Below are 22,876 nucleotides of genomic sequence, written 5' to 3' on the forward strand. Positions count from 1 at the left end.
AAGGACATTAGAAGAACAAATCTAATGTGTTTTCTAGAAATGTCCTAATTTTAATTTACTGTCATATCAGATATCATGCCAGATGGATTTCATTCTGTCCGATTTGAGTCACACCACCTGGGTCAGGATCTTGGCTTTGGCAGTGACGAGACCTGGAAAATTTATCTGATCTCCCGTCTTAGTGTTAAGCATTTCCCAGCAACAGTGTGGTGGCCCAGGGGCCTGTGGCGAGCATCACCGTGGCTGCAGGGCTGGCCAGCCCCACCCCCACCGACTGGGCTGCAGGAGACACCGAGTGCACACGGGTCGGACAGGATGTTACCTACACAGGCAGCAAGAGCAAAGTCAGCGCGGCATCAGCTCCTTGCGTCCCTGGTCCCACAGGATGGCACCGAGCTGGGGGCCCAGATAACAGATGGCACAGGCAGGGAGCCACTCTGCTGCGCGGAAACCAACTGTCACCTCTAGCCTAGCAGCTTTATGGACTTCGTCGGGGGCCTGCAGACATCTTGTGGAAGCAGGGAGACAGTGGAAAGTGCTGCACTTTGGAGACTGGGAAGAGGGATGAGAAATGGCCTCACAGCAGGCTTCTGAAAGCTAGGGAGGTAGGTGAGAATCAGCCCCAGGGCAGCAACCCACTAGGCCACTTACCTCCCTAGGGGACCTGCCTCAGACTGCCCATTGAAGGTGCAAGGTCCTGGGTGCCAGGGCAGAGCTGCTTCCCTAAACTTACTCTTAACTCCCCTAAGATGGGGATATTAGGGATATCTAACATCATGGGGTGCCTGGCTGGCTCAGTTCAAACAGTATGTGACTCTTGATCTTGTGACTTTGAGCCCCACATTGGGTGTAGAGATTACTGAAAAATAAATAAAAGTTTAAAAGGAATATATAACAGCATCCTTTTTTTTTTTTTTGAGATAAATTTCACATAAGGGGCACCTGGCTGGCTCAGTTGGAAGAGCTTGTGATTCTTGGGGTGCCTGGGTGCCTCAGTCCTTTGGGCGTCTGACTTCAGCTCAGGTCATGATCTCATGGTTCGTGAGTTCGAGCCCCACGTTGGGCTCTGTACTGACAGCTCAGAGCCTGGAGCCTACTTCGGATTCTGTGTCTCCCTTTCTCTCTCTCTCTGCCCCTCCCCTGCTCATACTTTCTCTCTCTCAAAAATAAATAAACATTAAAAAAAATTTTTTTAAAGGTTTACATAAAATTCACCATCTTGAGGTGTGTCTAATTCCATGTTTTTTAGTATATCCACAGAATTGTGTCAGCATCACTGCTACCTATTCTAGAACATTTTCATCATTCCAAAAAGAAACCCTTACCCATTAGCAGCCAGTCACTCTCCACCCTTTGCCTCAGCTTCCGGTGAGCATGAATCCACTTTGTTTCTCTGGATTTGTCTGGTCACTTACTGAAATGGAATCAGAGAGCTTGTGGCCTTTCCAGCTCCTCTCACGTGGCATACTGTTTTCAAGGCCCACCTAAGTTGGAGCAGGGGTCAGGACTTCGTTCCTCTTTACGGCCAAGAGATATTCCATTGTGGGTGTATCATGTTTGTTCTGTCCCTCCTCCATCACTCGAGGACATTTGGGTTGTTTCCACTGCTTAGCTATTATGAGCGACGCTGCTGTGAACATTCATGATTGTATTTTTGTACGAACATGTGTTTTTAATTCTCTTGGGTGCATACTTAAGAGTGGGATTTCTGGCTCCTACAGCGACTCTGTGCTTAATGTTTTGAGGGGCTGCCAGACTCTTTTCCGCTGGGGCTGAGTATTTTATATTGGTATGTATTTAAAAAATTTTTTAATGTTTATTTATTTTTGAGAGGGAGAGAGACAAAGCGCAAGCAGGGGAGGGGCAGAGAGGGAGAGGGAGACATAGACTCTGAAGCAGGCTCCAATCTCTGAGCTGTTAGCACAGAGCCTGACACGGGGCTTGAACTCGTGAACTGTGAAGATAATGACCTGAGCTGAAGGCAGATGCTCAACAGACTGAGCCACCCAGTTGCCCCGATATACTGGTATGTATTTTTAAAATCATAAAAACCACTCTTAACAGAGCCGGGCCCACAGTGTTCATTCTTTCATCCCCTAGTTATGGGGCACCAACCATTGTTGTAGATAATAATGATATAGTGGTGACAGATGGAGAGCTGGCATTCGTGTGTCTGTGTATATGTGGGTACAGATGCATGATTATATGTCTATGTACGTATATGTGTAAGGGTGTCTACATGTATGTTTGTGTGTGTGTGTGTGCATGTGTGTGTGTGTGTGGTGGGGAGGTGATGCTGATACAAGTCATGGGGAAACAATAAAGCAGGGAAGGGGGCTGGGGAATCAGTGCTTATTCTTTGGCATCTATGGTCATTAGCCCTAGGGTGATGTTTCCCTCCCCGATCTCAAGCTCTTCAGAAAAAGAATCTTGGGCTTTTTGGGGTTTTTTTTGTGTGTGTGATGTTTACTAGGTCACTGATTCTCATGGAGATTTTTGCCAGAGTCTTTTACAAATGTTCGAAGTAGGACAGGCTAATGGAATCGATGTATTGCCTTTACCCAGGTGCATGCACTCTGTCTTCTGGGATTTGTTCCCGGGAGAATCTTGGGTTGTGTTCTCTGACTTCTGATCTACCACCTACTGTATATTGAGTGGTTACTTTGCACCCAGCACTATATTAACACAGTATTTGATACTATCATTAGCTTCACTTAATAGTAAGGAAATAGGCACACTTTTTAATTAAGGTTAACTTGACCAAGATCACACAGCTCGTTAAGTGGGGAGATCCAGGATTGGAACCCGTCCATGCTCCCAACCACTGCACTTGATCTTCCCCCTGTCCTGGGGTGGGTATGCATTTGGCAGGCATGTTTCCACGGCGACTCCCGCATTCAGAGACAGACTGGACCTTTCCAACTCTAAGCTTCAATTCCAGAGCCCCATTCTCCAGGTTTTCCCCAAACTTTACCTTTAAGTCACCTTGATTTTGAGCCCCACCCACATCCCTTGACACAAAATTGTGCATCTCTTAATTCTCACCATGAATTTCAAATTTGAACGGTTGACCGAGGAACACCATCTCTTCTCCTCTTCCTCCCTTGGGGTGAGCAGTATCAGTAATCCAGGGAATTCTGCAAATTTCAGAGTCCTGTCCAGAATGGACTGACCAATTATTGCTCAGGACTTACTCACCTTCTAATTCAGGCACAATTTGGGTACTTACGAAATGGGAGACGGAACCTCAAGATGATGAACTAAACCCTAATTTCTTTGTTTTAAAAAATTTTTAATGTTTATTTCTTTTGAAGGAGAGAGAGAGAGAGCATGAGCAGGGGAGGGTCAGAGAGAGAGAGGAGAGAGAGAGAATCCCAAGCAGGCTCTGTGCTGAGGCTTGATCCCACAAACTGTGAGATCGAGAGTTGGACACTTAATCAACTGAGCCACCCAGGCATCCCTAAACCCTAATTTCTAAAACTGAAAATTCTATCCATTCTCATCATTCATTGTAATCCTTCCAAACACTTCTTCCCACCAATCTTACTCCATTACTTCTCATGATTGCCATCTGTTATGGCTGGTTACAGAACTTAAAACATCTAAAAGCTGAGCATTACAAAAAACTTTGTCAAATACTGCCCTAAACTCTACTTGAAACACCTCATAACGATGCATTCAATGTCTGCCTTATAACAGTATAATAAGATGTGAAAACCAGTATTAGTCACATCCTTTAAGAAATCTTAAAGCTATCCTGGGGTGCCTGGGTGGCTCAGTCAGTTAAGCATCCAACTTCAGCTCAGGTCATGATCCCCTCGCGGTTCGTGGGTTTGAGCCCCGCGTGGGGCTCTGTCTCACAACTCAGAGCTTGGAACCTGCTTCATGTTCTGTGTTTCCCTCTCTCTCTGCCCCTCCCCCACTCACATTCTGTCTGTCTGTCTCTCTTTCTCTGAAAAAAATAAATGAACGGGAAAAAGAAAAAAGAAAAAAAGAAGTCTTAGCCAATCTTGGGCTGAAGGCAATTTGACACAAAAGAGTGAAGAGAAGGTCTGGCGCCAGAGTCACTGGACAAACACCTGGGTGAAAGACTACACGGTGGGTTTTAGTTTAATCAAGTGGATGTGCTTTGTATTCTGTAACCACAGAACGGTGAACACTTGCACAAAAACACTACAAAGAATTAAAAGTCTCATTGAAATAGGCTTAAAGTGTTATTAAAATATATACCCCACCTTCCTTCCTAAACACCTTACTTCACAGTCTCAACCCCTTAGAGTAACAGGTTAAAATGAAAGTTCTTGTTCAGACTAGATACCAAAATTTTGTGATTTCCACCACCACTTTTTCTTTTTTCTTTCTTTTTTAAATGTTTTATGTATTTATTTTATTTTGAGAGACAGAGAGCGAGCAGGGAAGGGGCAAGAGAGAGAGGGAGACACAGAATCTGAAGCAGGCTCCAGGCTCTGAGCCGTCAGCAGAGCCTGACACGGGGCTTGAACCCAAGAACCATGAGATCATGACCCGAGCTGAAGATGCTTTTTGTTAATTTTTTTTACATTTATTTATTTTTGAGAGACAGAGTGAGAGAGAGCATGAGTGGAGGAGAGGCAGAGAGAGAAGGAGACACAGAATCCAAAGCGGGCTCCAGGCTCTGAGCAAACATTCAGCACAGAGCCTGATGCGGGGCTCAAACCCACGAACTGTGAGATCATGACCTGAGCAAAAGTCAGACGCTTAACCGACTGAGCCACCTAGGTGCCCCATCCACTGTATTTCATAAAGATCTTTTTTTTTTTAAGTAATCTCTACACCCAACTTGGGGCTTGAACTAACAAACCCGAGATCAAGTGTCATGTGCTCTACCCACTGAGCCAGCCAGGTGCCCCTCCACCATCACTTTTAACCTATTACCTGGAGGCAGTTTGATGCTCGAAAAGGGAAAACCAACAATAGCCAAAAAGCCAAAAGGGACCCTGAAGAGGAAAAAAAAAAAGCAGCAGCAGCAGCAAAGCCTTTTCCTCTCTCTGATCCTGGGTGGCTGGGACTCATGTCATGCAGATGAAGAAATTCTGGGGAGTTCTTCCCAATTCCTTCTTTCTAGTCTCACTTGCCTTGTGAGCTTGTAAGTGTAAGTAAGTATTCCAAAGTCCTTTTCTGGACTGAGAATTGAGGCCAGTCCTCCCGGGGTCAGCATAATCTTTGTGGCCAGCCCAAGCGACATCAGCAATGGGTCTCAGGGTAATCTGGGTGGGTCCTGAAAATTCTGTTGGCAAATGGAGCTAAAATTTCAGGTGTCACTGGAAGCATTAATGAAACACACGGCACAGACATAAGACAGAAGGAAAAAGAAGAGGAAGCAGAGAGGGACAAGAGGAGCATTAAGACATTCATGGGGTTTTTGATACTATAAAATTTCCTGCTGAACAGCTAAGGCACTGGTACCACAGATGTCTGAATCTGTGGTTGGGCACTACTTATATCTTTAAAAAAATTTTTTCTTTTGATGTTTATTTTTGAGAGAGAGACAGAGCATGAGCGGGGGAGGGGCAGAGAGAGACCGAGGGAGACACAGAATCTAAAGCAGGTTCCAGGCTCCAAGCTGTCAGCACAGAGCCCGACGTGGGGCTCGAACCCACAAACTGTGGGGTCATGACCTGAGCTGGGACTGACAGAGCCACCCAGGAGCCCCAAAGACACTACTTAGATCTTAAAATGATACAATACAGCCATTGAAGTCAAGCTGTGTTATCCACATGAAGGAAATGGAAAGTGATGTGTGTAACTCAGTTTATTTATATATGCGCCCAAGATTATATTCAAATCAGAAATCACGGAAAAGCTGGGTTGGCCAAGTGGTGATGTTACAAAAGATAATCCACATAAAGGTTCAGTGTAGTCTGGGAGCATGTTATAATGTCTGTAATTTATTCTAAAATACTACTGTGTAGTCAGTGTGATATTTTCCAAGGTAGCTTTAATTCTAAGAGTAGCCAGTTAACAAGGTGGCTGCCATCCAATTGGGCCACACTCCAATGGCTGCTCCGACACGTTCTTTTGCAATTCAACAGACTTTAATTAACATATTGCACATCCAAAAATGGTTTGGTTTTTTTCTTTTGAAGATTTTACTTTTAAGCAATCTCTACACCTAATGCAGGGATTGAACTTAGAACCCAGAGATCAAGAGTCACATGCTCTACCGACTGAGCCAGCCAACTGCCTGCCCCAAATTTGTTTTTATTGGTGAAACTAGTGTCACGAGAGGCTGTCATAGACAAAATTAAAGGCATTTGAGACTGGCCAGAATAGTTTACATGACTAGGGTATAAGAATCCATGAAGTCTTCAGTCTCTAGAGATAGTGACTAGATAGTGACTCTAGGTCCCAGTGGCCTAATCCACTTGCTGATTTAGGATTATAAAATCTTACCCTAGGAATATTGTTGCTTCTGCCTCACATAAACCTTTTATACAGGGTGTGGTCAGAGCATCTGAAAGGAGAGCTGGATTCTCCTCCAATTTATAGAAAAGGATGTCCCAACTGTTTTATGTCAGCTTTGCTATTAAATAAATGCAGACTGATGTTTTATGCATCCAGCAGAACTTTAAACATGCTCAGAGCTGGCAGCAGGATTTAAAGTAGCCCAGGGGCGCCAGGGTGGCTCTGTGGGTTGAGCGGTTGACTCAGGTTATGATCTCACGGTTTGTGAGATCAAGCCCTGAATTGGGCTCTGCGCTGACAGTGTGGATTCTGCTTTGGATTCTCTCTCTCGAAATTAAAAAAAAAAAAAAAAAAAGGACTTGCTTACTCACCAGATCAGATTGGACACTTTACCTACGACATGTAACAGGCTTGGTGACCCTGAAAACGTTCCCAATTGGGTGAGGGAGAAAGGCTCTTCTAGAAAATTGTTTCTGAAAAATTCTCTTACGGGGCAGGGTCTGCAAAAATTACAAGTTGTAAATGATGCTTAGGCTTAGGCCAAAGCTCTGTGTCTACTGAGAGCTCAGAAAGAACGAATGAGGAACGAGAACAGGAGTGGTGGTTTACGTGACAGAGGAGCCAACAAATCACAGGCCACAGCCACTATCTACAAAGGCAACAAAGTCAAGACTAGGTCCTTAGAGCTTTGTGAAGGGTTAGTAAAGACGTTTTAGACTGGACGAGACAAATTGTCAGTCTAGGCCTGAGGAAAGTGGTCCCTACAAGGGTTTGTGCCCATGGTCCACAGGGGTTATCAAATCACATACGCACACTCATCAAGGTCTGTGTGTGATCTGTGTGCCAAGGAACATTATCAGGGTCACAAAAGGAACATTATCAGGGTCACAAAAATCATACTTAAGGGTTTCTATTTGTTAAAAGTATATGTTTAATGTTTATTTATTCATTTTTGATGGGGAGCACAAGCAGGGGAGGGGCAGAGACAGAGGGAGACAGAGGATATGAAGTGGGCTCTGTGCTGATAGCAGCAAGCCTGATGCGGGACTCAAACTCACAAATCCCGAGATCATGACCTGAGCCAAAGTCTGACGCTCACCTAACTGAGCCACCCAGGAACCCCTTAAGGGTTTCTTTTTAGTTGAATCTTTTACCAGTTACTGTAAAGTTCAATCAACTTTGTAAAACCTGGGGACCTGTGGGGGAGCATCCTACTTTGCAATATGAGGAACTTAACCGAGGCACTACCGACCTGGTAACAACAGACTAAAATGCCATGTGGATCCCAGCTTGTGGGCCAGCTTCGCTGAGATGAATAATCTTTCAAATCTGAATCTCTTAGCAAGTTGAGGAAGTGGCAACCAATGTCTATATATGAGATATGCTGTGGGGCTCCTCAAATAAGGAACTCTCCAGGCTCCTATGCTTATTTGTGGAACAATTATTTAATAGAGATGGGCTGAAAAATAGAAAAACCAAGAGTGGATGAGTACTACTCTGAAACAAAGACAAAGCATCGCTTAGATGCGTAAGCGTGGTTGAAGTTGATGGGCACAAGAAATCGAATTTTTACACTATATTGAAAAAAAAAGGCACTTGAACATGGCTTTGGAGCACAGTGATGAAATTATTCAGATAAGGCCGTGTTTAAAACAATTTTTGTAATACTGTCACGAAAGATCAGAAAGTCTGCCAACTGCTGCTCATCTTGCATTCCAACCCAAACGCCTTCCCACTCCAAGCTGAGGACAGGGGTTTGGTTACCATGTCTGTCTGAGGAAGAGATCTGTTGTGGTTTTAAAGTGTCTTTATAAAGAACACAGAAAAGCATGACCTTTGTGCCAGCATTAACCTCAACTTTAACATATAATTCTGTGAAATTTTTGTACCTAGTGTTTTACTTATTGCTGCACATGAAATAAGTTTCACTTGTGCCTTCAAAGTGGTGCAAGCATGTAATTTAAAAACACAAGGCATCATATACAGTAAACATTGCTGTAGGCTTTCTTCTACAAAACTGGCCCGTTTGTTGAAGAGCTTTTAGTGCCTACTCGTTTAGTTTTTATACAGTCCAGTTTCATAGGGCTGTACTAACCATATTCAATTTGTTATGCTAGACTTATTTTTTGCTGACAATTTTCAGTGGCAGGGATCCCATTCAGAGGACCTTTTTTCTCCAACCACCTCCCCTCGCCCTTAAATAGATAATGGGACACAATTTTCTGTTACTTCGATTAGTGTAATATTGGATCTGCTATCCTAAGCTACATTTCTTTGGGGACCAAAGGGAGAAGGGGTTTCTTTTATATTATCTGAGTCTAATAAATGGAGTAAGAATGGACTACTCTGTTAAATAACAAATCTGGGTTCCAAATTTCTTTTAAATAACAATACAATTTAGATACAAATTTATATACTTCACTAGAGATATTGTATACAATATATTGTATCTTATGACTGCAGCTATAAAAGCACAGGTATTTCTATTTGTTCAAAATAGCTGAAATATTTTAGGAAACGGAATGGATGAAAAACAATCTGAGGAAGTCATGAGGTAGATTCTACATTTCAGTCAGATCCCAAATTCCGTTGCTCTCCGTGATGATATATACAGGAGTGTGAGGTCTGATAATATCCTACACACAATTACGGCTTAGAGGGAGTTACTTTGGGATTCTTAAACATACATTGTATTCTATAATTCACACAAAATAGAAACAAATATAGTTTCGAACATTCTCTGAAGGTCGTCTTCTTCACTATACATTTTTTCTTGGGTTCTTTAGGGTCATGACATTGAACTCCTTCTAGAACACTTTCAGCAGAAATAAATTTCCAAGCAGGAAGTAAAGAGAGGCATTATCAGAGCACTTCAAACTTATACCCTAGACACCCAAAACTCAACAAAAACCTCACAAAGCTCAGGATCTGGTCCTTAGAAATTTGAAGGTGTCATAATACAATGATATAGCGATTTGGTCTCCTCTACATCAAAATCTTTGTAATTATTTTTATTCAATAAATCCAATAATATGTTAACTCAGAAACTAAAGAAAAAGGACACAAGAATTTGAAGGGCTTAAATATATTTTTTATATTGATAGTCTGTGTCTTTCTACCCTAAAATACATTATTATTGATTACATACAGGATGAGGTGAGGTATTTGTAAAATATCTGGTAAAAAATAATTCATATACAGTATTCTACATGAGATGGAATCTTAGGAACCTTTAGGTCTTCTGAAGTGTTCAATTGATCGTCTAGATTAAACTGCCCTGAAATGGATTTAAAGTTGTTCCCTCAAACCATGTCAAAAAAAGGAAGGCTCTTACATTTTCCCAGAATTTGTGCAGGAGAGGGAAAGCACATAATTGGCAATTTCTACTTCTCACATCCACAGTAATGCATTCACACAAAATCAGGACCTCCACATTTAGCATAAGAAGAAAAAAAAAATCCTAGATCAGAGATATAATGATATCTGTGAATAATGAATGGTTAGGCTAATTCACCAACAGCAAAGAAATTCAAGTGGTCAACAGTCTTGAAAATGCTTTATTGAAATGTGTGACTTAATGTGCAGAAGATGTGTTTGAAAAGACCACAGCTTGGAAACTGGTTTTTGAAATGTCTCAACAACCAATTGAAAAAAAGGAAAAAAAAAAAAAAGAAAGAAAGAAAGAAAGAAAAGGAGGAGGAAAAGAAAATCCCTACTGGGCTGGACTTCTAGTATAACCAGAAGCCTGGTGTAAAATTTTCCTTTAAAACATTTTCCATCACAGAAACTAAAGAAAACAAAGCTATCATATTTGGAAATTGTTGGGAGTCTGAAGTTTCAGAGGAGGAGAAGCAACAGTTTTTAGACATGTGGGGTGACTTCTTTTTTGGTTACATTTGGACGAACATGGACTTCACAGTTCTCGGAAGAACACCGAGGGTGTTCAAGTCTGTATGCTTGTCATGTTGAAGTAACGGAGAGACACAGACGGGAAAGGAAAAGGACGACAGGAGAAAGAGAGGACACTGGAGGAAGGAGCTGGAACAAGACATGATTAGGTTAAATCTAGTTATAAATTTATCAGAAGCTGTGCGCACCTTTTTTAAAAGTCCTAAATTTACATTCCAAAAACTGCCCCCCGACCCCCAAACCCGCTGTCCCTGCCTTGGAGCTATTGTGAAAGTCTATGCACAAAAACTGAAACAGGAAATAAAAAATATCCCAGCCCCTCCAAACCCCAAAACAAACCCCAAAAAGCTGTACATTTTTTTTTTACACATAGGATTAATAATATAGGCATATAGGTGGCATGATTCAATTAAAAGGCTTTACTTTTTATGCCAGAAAAAAACCCAATAAATAAAAGGTGCTAGAGTTAGCATTAAGAATTTGGTTGTGATATACTGACAAAATCTGGGAAGGCAAATCCTCAAAGCTCCCCTGATCTGATCTGTCTCGGCAAACTACGAAGCAAGTACATAAATAACGCAAAGTATGATTGAGAATGTGAGATTTTCAAAAACAAAGACAACATAATTCAGGTTAACTTTGTTGAACAGTGAATAAATGAAATTCATCCACACCTGAATAAAACATATTTAACAATTGAAAAAAATTTTAAACAACCACAAAAAGTAAAAACTTCAAACAAACATGAACAGGATTCGTTTTTAGGGCGCACAAACGCCCCTGCAGCAGATTCCGACAGTAGCTTTACTGGTGCGTCTTCTAGAGAGGAGTTAGAGAGACAGGCGGAGCCCCGCACGGGTGAGAGGACCCACAGGGCGGCAGGACAGTCACACAGGGCGGAGCGCGGCACCGGCTACGACCCCCAGATTCCGCTGCAGAGCCGGCTTTGTGCGTAGGAGGCACACAAAGAAAGGTGATTCAGGCAGACATTATTCAAAAGCTACTTCGCCACGTAACTCTTGCCGTGTAACCATTGAATAATGTTCAGGAAAGCTTTGGGCTTTTATTTTTGTTTAAGTTTTACTCCTTGTATTTAAGTTTTTAAATAACAAGGTCACTAAAACTCATGCACGCTGCAAAAAACCTCATGCAGTAGTTAAGGTAAACCATCCAAGCAGTTTTTATTCATTAATATTCATAAATACACACAGCAGCTTCATTAAGAGATTTCAATTTTCCTCTTCAGTTTGAATGTGGAGTATTAGGAGAGCCTTCTGCATGTCAAGGTACAGGGAGCAGAGATCACCCCTGCACTGCTACCTACATTTACCTGCTAGAAGTAAAAATTAGTTAAGTGGAAATGATTATCATATATATTTTCTCTCTTCCTTTGAATGTACACAATGTAACAAGAGTGACAGACCTGAAGTTACAATCACCAAACAAACCCAAGATAGCTGTTGTCCACTTTCATTGGCAAATACAGCACAGAGGACATTGTCTGCGAATTGGGATGTCATCAAAGAGGAGGTGGTGGAGGCTCATTTCCTTTATTACTCTCTTTTAAATTTAGGTTTTCTAAAGCAACATCTAAAGGCATAATATCTACACAGCCCATAGCACCGAAATCTGCCATCTCCCCCCGTTCATCCTCGTCGGAGGACGAGCTCTCCTCGCGCACCAGAGTGGACAGGAGGAGCTCTTGGACAAACAGGCTGCGGTCCGCGCGCTCGCTCTCCATGGACTGGCGCTCCGTTTCCGACATTTTAGGATCGTTCAACCTGCGTGAGATACAAAAGACACGATCTTTATAGGTAAAACGTCAGCGAACGAGTGTAGGGTCCATCTCGACCACTTCTTCCAGCGTGCCAGCTTTTAGGTGGCAGAACTCAGAGTCTGAGACATAACTGCTGAAACCCTTCGCTCTAATTTATCACCTTCACTATGCTGAGGTGAATTCCCCACACTTGCAGCAACCCTGTTACCCTGAGGTGCAAATCTATGCTTTAATTCAATTCAGTGAGAAAAAATACACAGACTTCTCACGCTCCCTCTGGATAAAGTGGCGGTGAGCACTTTCCTGAGGAAACCAAGATTTCCAATAGGTAGTGTTGCTTGAGGGAGTAGTGAGTTCCTAACCGGAATTTTACCTGTGGGCAGTAACACAAAAACTAGTGACTGGAATATTCGGCTGAAAAAAACCTTAAAAGTACCCTTGACTTTTCTCTAATACTTCCATCTAATCCTTCCTAAAATATGAAGATATCTCCTGAAGGGTGAGAGGGCAGGAACACACACACACGCGCGCGCGCGTGCGCGCACATGCCCCCCGCCCCCCACCCGCCCCTTCTACCCAGGACTGAGCAGCAGGGCAGAGCCGGGTACGCTCATCTGATAGATGACTTAGGGGCTCTGCACCAACTGGGAAACCTGGTTCATCTGCACGGACACCGGACAGACGTTAAGAGTTGAATTCTTATTACTCATCTGATTAATGACTTATGTGAAGTTCTGCTTAGTTTCAGTATTTACTTTATTTCTTTACATTTGTAGTGTCAAAAAAAGAAAGGGAGGGAACCTGGGTGGCTCCGCTGGTTAAGCATCCAACTCGATTTTGGGTCAAGTCATGATCTCATGGTTCATGAGATCAAGCCTGCTTGGGGTTCTCTCTCTCCTCTCTCTCTGCCTCTCCCCAGCTCACACACACACTCTTGTTCTCTAACTAACTAAATAAACTAAAAAAAAAAGGGGGGGTGGAGAAAGAAATGGCAAGTAGCTGGAGTGCTGGGGTGAGGACAAGTAACCAACAGGGAGAAGACCGTGAGAGTGCAAGGGTGCCCAGCAGGCGTGCATGACAGGTGCCTCTCCCAGAGAGCCCATGCTCCTCTGCGGACAGGCACCTGCTCTCTGCTGTCCTACCTATGCTGAAAGTGATAATACATACTGGGCCTTTACTATGGGTCAAACTCTGTCCTAAGTGCTTTTTGCATGTTATTATCTCTTTTAACTCCTATCAGTTAGGTCGTATTATTAACATTTTACAGGAAGAGGAAACTGAAGCAGAGGTTAAGTGACATGCTCAAAATCTCACAGCTGCCGATTTCAAAACCACTGAATGATTAGATCTGTGACTCAGACAAATGAAAAGATCTAAATTTCAGAACTTAAAGACAACAAAAAGATCTGGAAAGAAATTATAGAAAAGTCATTAAACCCTGTACTGAAAGGAAGTGACTGGTGCTAGCACTACCTGCACATGACCGATAGGTCATAGTGAGCAAACCAGAGACATACAGGCTGAGGTCCCCAACCCTTTGGAAAGCATGGAATTGAACAGTACTTTTTTTTTTTTTAAGACTCTCCAATGTGGGGTTTGAACTCAAGACCCCAGAGTCGCATGCTCTAGCGACTGAGCCAGCCAGGTGCCCTGTATTATTACTGTTTTTGTTTTTAGGAAATAACTGAGAAAATATTTCATTCCTAAAAGGTAGATAAAATCTGGTACCAGGGCTAGAGCTCCTAATGTGCCCAACTTCATTTGGAATCTACAAGTAACTGCAAAGCTTGTGAAGATCTTCAAACTGGGAGGTAGCCAAACTAGCTGACTCCATTACCAAAAACACTGACATCTGACATAAGCACTGTGACAATCATTTTCTAGAAGACCAACAATTTGGATCCCAAGGCAACGGTTTCCCCACGATGAGTTCCAGGGTAACACGAACAGGAACTATCCCTGGCTAAAGAGGCCAAAGATAAGGCTTGGCCCCATGTAGATCATGTAACAGCTTTGTGACAAGAGACCAGGCTTTTTCTTTGGAAATACTACAGCCTTGAAGCTCTCTTCCCCTTAAAGAGTCATAATGCGTATTCATTTATTTAAAGTTCTGAGAAGCCCAACAATAAACAAACTACTTTTGTTATACAGTTATGCCCAAAACTGTTCGTCAGGAAAAAAAAAAGTTGAACCTAAGTAACTCTACATGTTCTTTAGAATATATAAAGTTCCAACTAACATTTTTTTTGGAAATATTGCCTAAGATAAATCTATGAGTCAGGATCGAAGGATGCAGTGAAAAGTGGGAGAAGTGGTCTGCAAGGTACTGTGCAAGGTACTATATCAGACGACAGAAGGGGCTCTTCAAGCAGCTATGACCAGAATCCAAGGAAGGCCACTCAAAGGCCACCCACCCCATGCTCTGGGAGCTGGGTGTCTGGTGAAGAAGAACTACAGAGAGAAAGTCCCAAATCAAGGCCACTGAGTTTCGGACTAAAGAAAAAGAATGGGCCGAGGGTCAAAGGTGAGAAGATGTCTTTTCCAAAGACATTCATCCCACCCAGAGTCAGTGAACTCTCAGTGGATACACACATTGTTAGGTCCCCTACTTGAGGAAGTATCTAGATGTGCCAGGCTGGAAGATCCAACAAGAAAGCTACATAGCAGCTTGGATCATCTGTGGCTCTGTGGTTTACGCTGAAGCAACATTTCTGGTAATAACCAAGCACAGTTACTGACTTTGCAGAGATAATCCAAAGGTAAATTCCCCCACTTAAAACTTCCTCTTTAGGCCCCTAACAAATGAGAATAATGGGAACCATTAATTGGGCCTTTATTATATGTCAGATACTCAGCTAGACCATATATATATACTGATACTCCATTTCATCCTCAAAATGATTCTCTTTCTCATGAGGTAAAACTCATAGGCTATTGATGATAAAATTGAGGTTTAGAGAAGTGAAATGATTTGCCAAAGGCAAATCTGAGGCTCTAGACGGGTTCGTAATCATTTTTATTCTGCATCTACAATATATTATTTATAACTATGCACACGTGCCACTGTACCAACAGCAATATTTAAAAGTATGATATAAATGAAATATGCAGAGAGTTAATATTGTCTTTTAGCATCAGTTTAGAGATAACTGATATATTATGCTAATTTTCTCCCTCACTTTCCAGTTTTTACTTTATACTCCTCTGTGCTCCATTAAAGGCCCAGATTAGTCCAGGCTCATTGCCTGCTGAGCCTAAGTCTACTCATCACTATTCTTTCTAAAATTCCTTATATTCTTAAAAGTCACATAAAATGCCAATAGGCTTGGGAGAAGATTATGTTCAGTTGCTGATGGTAATTTTCAGAAGCAGGTAAGAACTCTATTCCATCCAGCAAAACCATTTCCTGGGCATACTGTCTATTTTTTACATCATGGTAAAGATTTTTTTTTTTTAAACTGTCACTTTTGTTTGTGCTAATGACTTCAGGAATTTAAATCCTGCTTCTTTAGAAATTCTCAGAAGAAAACCACTATGTTGTGAAATCCTCTCCTGTACCTTTTATATTTCGTAGCTGACTGAAATTGGCAATAAAAAGAAAGCAATGTTCATTACGATAATAAATATACCTAATATGTCCCCTAAATGTAATGACATGGTGTTTATGGGCAAAATAGGGGGACAAAATTCAGATTAGATGATAATTTACTGTGGGAACGAGACCACTAGCACTTCTGCGTTAACCACTATTTTTCATATTCTTGGGGAAATACTGAATATGCAGTTTTGCTTAGAAATCTGAGTTTTAAGGGTCTGATCAAACAGCCTTTAGGAACACGGACAACGCACAGAAAAGATCATTTCGGATCACATGGTGCTAATAAAACACTGCTTCTCAAAGTCGTACAGACAAATGAACTACCTTGTTAAAAGAAACTGGGAATTCTGGACAGTCTGCGGACTGCTCTCCGTGTTAGCTGTGTTGGTCGTCGCCGTGGACTGCGTGATCGTGGTGGTGACGCTGCTCGTGTTGGCGCGCCGGGTGGCGTTGCGGGCGGTCTCCAGCTGCTGCCGCGCCGCCTGGGCATGCTGCCGTTCCAGCTGCAGCTGCATCTGCAGCTGCTGTAACTGCGACGCAGAAGGGCCCGAAGAGTTAAGCTGTCCTCCTGCAGAACGCCTCACTCCTGACAGCTGAGATAGCAGCTCTGCCAATGGAAAAGAAGGGGGTTAACGTCTCCTTAGACGCCGTGGAATAAAATGCTGAGGAGCCCTCTTTTAGAGGAACATTAAAAACGATGGGCAACAGGCAGGTATCCATAGCAACATAAAGTTCAGCTGGTAGCTCAGCACCTTTTCTTTTATTAAAGATTTTATTTGTTAAGTAATCTCTACACTCAACATGGGGCTTGAATTTACAATCCCAAGGCCAAGAGTCCGATGCTCTGCTGACGGAGTCAGCCAGGCACCCCTCAGTATCTTTCAGGAGGCCTCCAGGAGGTAGGAGCTTTGTGCATGGGGAATGCAGATACATGAATATTAGCCCATATAAAATCATTTTTAAGTAGAACATAGTCGATCACCTGCTGGTCCAATCATAATATAAACCTTCTCCAACACAAGCTCCATGAAAGGAGGGATCAAGTCTACCATTTATGCGATTCCAGCTCCTAGAACAGTGCCTAGCACATAGTAGGTCTCAAACGTTTACTCAATGACTGAATGATGATCAGAATTACATCCAAGAGGCCTGGATCATTCCTATCTGTGACCCTTGCACCACTCACCTTTGCCTTCTCTCTGGCACTTTCTGGTACTGTCATTTGAGAGTTGCAGAATACCACGGGACTATCACTGGTGATGCCCAGTAAGGCTAACTGGCTCCTGACTGTACAGCCTAGTTGGTGGCCTGTTACAATCCAGACTCTCTTGTTTCGATAAGGTTGAACTCATCAAGAGCAATGTGGACCTCTGTCCCTGAGTTCTCATCTGAGTAAGGTGCAGGAAATGCCTTGTCCCATGTGAGAGCTTTACCTAGCTTATGTGGAATTACATGGAACTGTCTGCCTTGCAGACATTCCCAGGCTAGCAAATAGCTCTTCGTCGTTAAAACTCATTAACAGGGTAATTTCTGTTTCCTCGCTCACTGTTGTTTTATCCCACAGGTTCTTACACCTGTCTTTCATATAGCCTATGACTAAAATAAACTAATTTTCACTGACAGAAAAAAAAAACTGAATGGAAAGAACTTCTCACTTTTGAATTTTGCTTCTAGAAATGAACTTTTACATCCTGCAAACAAAGACAGCAGGTAAATATTCCCTCTGGATGAAGAAACATTTTTTAAAATCCCCCAAACTCAATGTACAGGGTTTATTGCACATCCAAATGCCCAACGCACATTTGGAATTAACAGGTTATGTCTGTAGGCTGGTACATTTTTAAGAGTGTTTTATGAGTAAAACTGTTCCTAGTCTGTACCCCAGGTTCACACTTACCGGGGTCCCAGGGTGCTCTGCAGGGTGCATCACGATTTCCAGGCGCACAGTCCACCATGTGCACACATTTCAGAACTTGTACAGGCTTCCCAGAGTCTTACCTTAGCCTGTTTGTGTCTCGTGTGTCTTACTTCTACGGCTACTGTGATTTCTGACATTATACTTTGACCTCCAACCTCTTTGCTCTGTTGCTGGCTTCTCAATACAGGTTGGCCATGTACTAGACCATGTACTAGACGTGGCTATGAACTACATATACAAATGTTGTCATTTGTTTAAATAAGATTTTCTTAAGCTATTAAAATATGTACTTTTCAGTAAGTTCCCTAAGAATACAGTTCTCAAATCAAGGCAAGAACAGAGAAGACTCCTACTTTACTTTCTTCTATGAAAAGAGCTGAATTCTTCAGTCTTGTCAATTAGTTTTATTATCTGTGTGCTTGTGGAGGTTAAACCATGGGAACTCTGAAAGTCTTCGACTCTGAAATCTTTGATCATTTTCTTGGATTTCAAAAGAGGCCACAAATAAAGCCCGGAGACATTTCGTATTACCTTCTAAGTACTTACAGAAATGTCAGAATAATACAAACTATGTTGCCCACTTTTAAAGTATTTATACTAATAAAATTGGGGGAATTCTGTGAAGGAATACAGGAGCATGATGAGAGACTAAGAACATAAATTCCACCAAAACATTTCAAAAGAATGGCCTCCCTGGCCATTTCTTTTATTAACGGGAAACTAACTTACCAGCTATAGGATCCATGGCCTCCCTATTGCTTGGAGAATATGAACTCTGAGAGGAAGAAAGTCCACCAGTAGAACTGCTAGTAAAGTGCATGTTTGATCTACGAGCACGAGGACCTCCTAGTCCCCGGCCAGGGTGAAACATTCTACGTACATGTCGAACACCACTCGATTCATCGTAACTCCAAAGTTAAGAAAAGAACCCAAGTATTTCACAGAAAGAAAAAAAAATCACTCAAGCCCTTGTTAGACACGCAGATTTCCTAAATTGTAAGCATTTAAAAATAGCACATTTCATTTAGAATGCGAAGATCCCAGCCATATCTACAAGGGCTATTACCACTAAAAAAAGATACACAAATATAAAGCAACATGTGAGTATGTGTATAGTGTGTGTGTGTGTGTGTGTGTGTGTGTGTGTGTGTGTGTGTTTTCAAAGGGGAAAGATGTTTTTCCAGATAGGAAGAAATTTCTTCCTAGGCTCCAGCAACAATAACTAGATGGGGTGAAAGGTGCCGTTGGGTCAGACACCCAAGGCATTGCCTTACCCTGACCTCAGGGCTGAATTTCATACATGTTCATACTGAAGTAACCAGAATTAATAAGCATCAATTTTTATATCTGAGGACAGCTATGCTAATCAAATCTCAATTATCATCTGTAATGAGAAAAGAATGGTATGAGCAATTTTATTTAATTTTCTTTTACAGTTTTAAAGTTTTATTCACTTAAGTAATCTCTACACCCAACGTGGGGCTCGAACTCACCACCTCAAGATCAAGAGTCACATGCTCTCTCACTGAGCCAGCCAGGTGCCCCCAGTATGAATACTTTCAATTCAGGAGAAAAATATTCCTTTTGGTTATTAGTTTTAATCTGTCTTCAAGTTGTTTTTTAATGCTGCTGCTAAACTGAAAACCAGATTTGAATTTTTTAATAGAAGTGGACAGAGAGAGAGTAATCCCACATTTACCAAGAAGTCAAATTCCCAGGGGCGCTTGGCTGGCTGTTAGAGATTACTTAAAAAAAAAAAAAAGTCAAATCTAGCAGCCTCACCCATCTTCTATAGCTGACTCAAAGTAAAGAAGGTCCTGAGTAGTGAACCGCAGCCCAAACTCATGAAGACAGCCTTGTGTTTCCACGCAGGCAAATGTATGGGTAAAGCATAGTAAGAGAGACTTTTTTTTCAAAGCAGTACACGGAACAGCTATATGGTACAGAATGACTTTTTAAAAAAGACATTTATTTATTTTTGAGAGACAGAGAGAGAGAGAGCACGCAAGACAGGGAGGGGCAGAAAGGGGATGGGGCACAGAGGATCTTAAGTGGGCTCTATGATAACAGCAGAAAGCCTGATGCAGGAGCCAAACTCATGATTCATGAGATCATGACCTGATCCGAAGTCCAGACGCTTAACCGACTAAGCCACCCAGGTACCCTGGCACAGAATAACTTTGCTGGCTTCCCAGTTTTCAGCTGATGATTTTGGAGTGACTTAGGGATAGGATGAGTGGTTACATGAAGCCCTCAGGTGCCACTAAAATATGTACTGTTTCATCATGGCATTCATGATAATGGTTTGGGTTCTACAGAAAATGATGTTATGATCATTGTATTTTGTTTTAAAAAGGGATCTGGGCATAAAAAGTACACTTTAGGAAGGTTCCATCGAAACAGCAAAAAAAAAAAAAAAAAAAAAAAAAGTTCTGGTGCTTATGAGGCTTGGAGAGAAGCCATTCCCTCATGACAAAGTCACCACACAGCAGCACTTGAAGTACCTGAAAAATCAGTGGGTTTCCAGGATAACTGCAATGTCAAAATTTTGTTTTCCAGAGCTTAATGGCAATACTTGTTAGGCATCTAAAATGCAACATGTGCCTCCTCTTATTCTTATATTTTGCATAATTTAATCTTCTCTTGATAACCAGAGACATAAAAATCTCACAAAAATAGATGTAGATGACATGGGACATCCTACTGAATCAATACTCCTTTTACTACAGGCCCCTGAACTTGCTGAACAAGTTCAGGATCAGGAGAAGCTTGGCTTTAAATTACTTGTCTTACTTCTCCACGAAGATGGAACAAACAGGGATCAAGCATAACCCTGCTCAGTATTGTTATAAGATTCTTCCACATAAAATGTGAAGTGACTCAAAGACTTAAGTATTCTTGGCCTATTCGGGTTTTCTTATTCTCTTTAAGAAAAAAAAAAATTCACAGCTTTCATTACACTTTCAGGGTCCTCAGCCCTTAAGAGAGAGGAAAAGTGGTTTCTTCTGTTCAACGACTACTAGACCCTTGACTGGTTCAGGTCTGGCTGACGTTCTAATTTCTTAGGTTGGGTCCATATCTTTATATTTCCTTTAGTTTTCTTATCTTCCCCTAACTCTGAAGGGCCATGCTGCCAATTAGAAAACTGGGAACCGTGAGCAAGGGATGGGAGCTGGGGGACAAGAAAATCATCAAACCAGTTTCTTCCTCAGTAGGACTAAGGCTGAATTATGAATGCTGGGAGGCAATCAAAGAAATCAGAATAAAGTCTGGCAAAGAGAAAAGTTGTGATTAGCTCTTGAATTACTTCGAACTGTAATGAACACTGAAACCTTTACATGAAAATGGACCCCTAAGTTAATAGGTGATAGTTTTAGAAAAACAATTCATAACTCGAAATAAGAAGCACACAGTGTACAAAATTAATTACTCTGGTGGGCCGTTCATCTCTTGAAGATCCCAGGGAACATCGCTAGCAACTGCTGAGAGTCAGACTTGCAAAAGGGAAGCAGAAAGGAAAGTGGGAAAGGACTGCAGAGCTGGCCCTGACCTTGTGCTACCCTATTCAGAGACGGGGCGGGGAATGGCTATCTCTGGAGAAGGGACTCCCAAAGGGAAAGGAGCCCCATCATGCACCCCTGCTCATCACCCCCCCTAGAACAGGGTAAGGCAACAGAGAACATAGAGGGGAAGCAAATCAATTCTCCTTATATTTCATTAGATTTTAATTTGGATTAGCATTTTCCTCTTTTGCATGAAAACACCCTGCTGAAGACTCATCACCTGGTCAAACGGTCTTAAGGAAATCTGACCGTAATGAAGTGAAGATGGGCAAGGCAACTTTTACTTAGTGAGTGCTGTTCATGTGACACGCACAGCACGTAACAAGAGAAATAAATTGCATCTCAACACGGAGTCACTTTTAAGAAAGGGCAAATAAACTAAAATAATTTGGAAGTTAGCTTATCTCTTTGGGTATATTGTCCTTAAACATAATCAAAATGACACACATTACAAACAACTCTATCCCTTCTTGCCTCTTAAAAGGATATTAAATCTCTAGGGGCTCTGTGTTCAAGTGTAAGATGAGCTGCAAAGTCATCCGTGACATGATTAGGATCGCCTCCAGGTAATGCTGCACATATTGGACAAATCTGAAATGAAAGTAAAGAAAGCAGATTTAATAGATGGATAATGATCAGACATCTTTTGGATGAATATTTTACTATAACTGAGTTTTAACCAGGCAAAAACACAATAGAGATCCTTAACTAGTAAACAGCAACGGAAGCCTCAATATGAACTACGGCACATCCACGCTGTTGCTTACAACTACAACACATAACCTCTCAGGGTCAGACACAACGGTTTTAGACAAAGAGCTCAAACTCGAGCTCTGGTAAAGCCTTCTAACAGCCTGGCTGGCTCATTTGCATGGTCTAACAAAACACTTGCCATAAAAACAATTTTTTTAAAGATGTGCTATTTAATTAGTGCACATTCACATCTGACCAAGTCTGGTCTTAAATGGTAAAGATGGAGACATAAGCTAGATTTGGGAGCCAATCTCCAAATATGACAGCAAAGCTCTTATTAAAATACCACCATACAAGCTCATATATTAAGACAGTGATTACTGATAATATGCAAATATGCTCTATAAATTCATGAATAGGAATTCCAAGGGAAAATGGGGATGGGAGCCCATGTTTAGAACTTTATCTTCCAGAGGAATGGGAGGTGGAATAAAAGCTTGTGATCAGGTTAAGGTCAAGGAGTAGAAGACCAACTTCTCATGAGCCTTAGAGCAAGAGATAGGTGTGTGCATATGCAGAGCTCAGGGGAGCTTTCATAGGATGGAAATGTAGTGTCTGAAGCAGTAGTTTCAAGAGAAGTGGAGACACAGGAAGAAGAGGGGAAGGATCAAAAGAAAGGAACTATGAGAGGAAAGGCCCCTTCTCTTCCAGAAATCCAAATGGGTAAACGATGATCTAGGAGTGGAAGCCAAGCCTTAAGGTATAAAGAACCTCAGAGCTAAAGAACAGAGCAGAGCAGAAAGGTCTGAAGCAAAGGAGCACAGCCAAAGGGAGCCCCCGGACGTGTACAGAGCTTTAGGCTTGTAGCTCTCTAGGGATAAAAGAGCTGAGGCTAGGACATGTGATTCATCTTGCCAATACATGTGTTGTGTCCCTAAATTCTTTCACCTGGAGTAAAATGCAGGCACTCGGTT

The 22,876-nt window shown here is 41.9% G+C and overlaps 1 protein-coding gene across 2 annotated transcripts in view; it reads right to left on the reverse strand.

The window, feature by feature from the left end:
* Positions 1-11,509: 11,509 nt before the first annotated feature.
* Positions 11,510-22,876, reverse strand: part of KCMF1 (potassium channel modulatory factor 1) — an 80,201-nt gene continuing 68,834 nt past the window's right edge. For both annotated transcript variants that reach the window (XM_039217609.1, XM_039217608.1), the window contains 4 exons: positions 21,699-21,800; positions 18,376-18,550; positions 16,053-16,335; positions 11,510-12,134 (listed from right to left, as the gene is read on the reverse strand). In XM_039217609.1, coding sequence (XP_039073540.1) covers positions 11,873-12,134; positions 16,053-16,335; positions 18,376-18,550; positions 21,699-21,800 — 822 coding nt within the window. In that variant the 3' untranslated portion in view covers positions 11,510-11,872. The remainder of the gene's footprint in view (positions 12,135-16,052; positions 16,336-18,375; positions 18,551-21,698; positions 21,801-22,876) is intronic.

This window comes from Hyaena hyaena, unplaced genomic scaffold (assembly GCF_003009895.1).
Source record: "Hyaena hyaena isolate Hyena2069 unplaced genomic scaffold, ASM300989v1 scaffold_699, whole genome shotgun sequence".
NCBI lineage: Eukaryota > Metazoa > Chordata > Mammalia > Carnivora > Hyaenidae > Hyaena > Hyaena hyaena.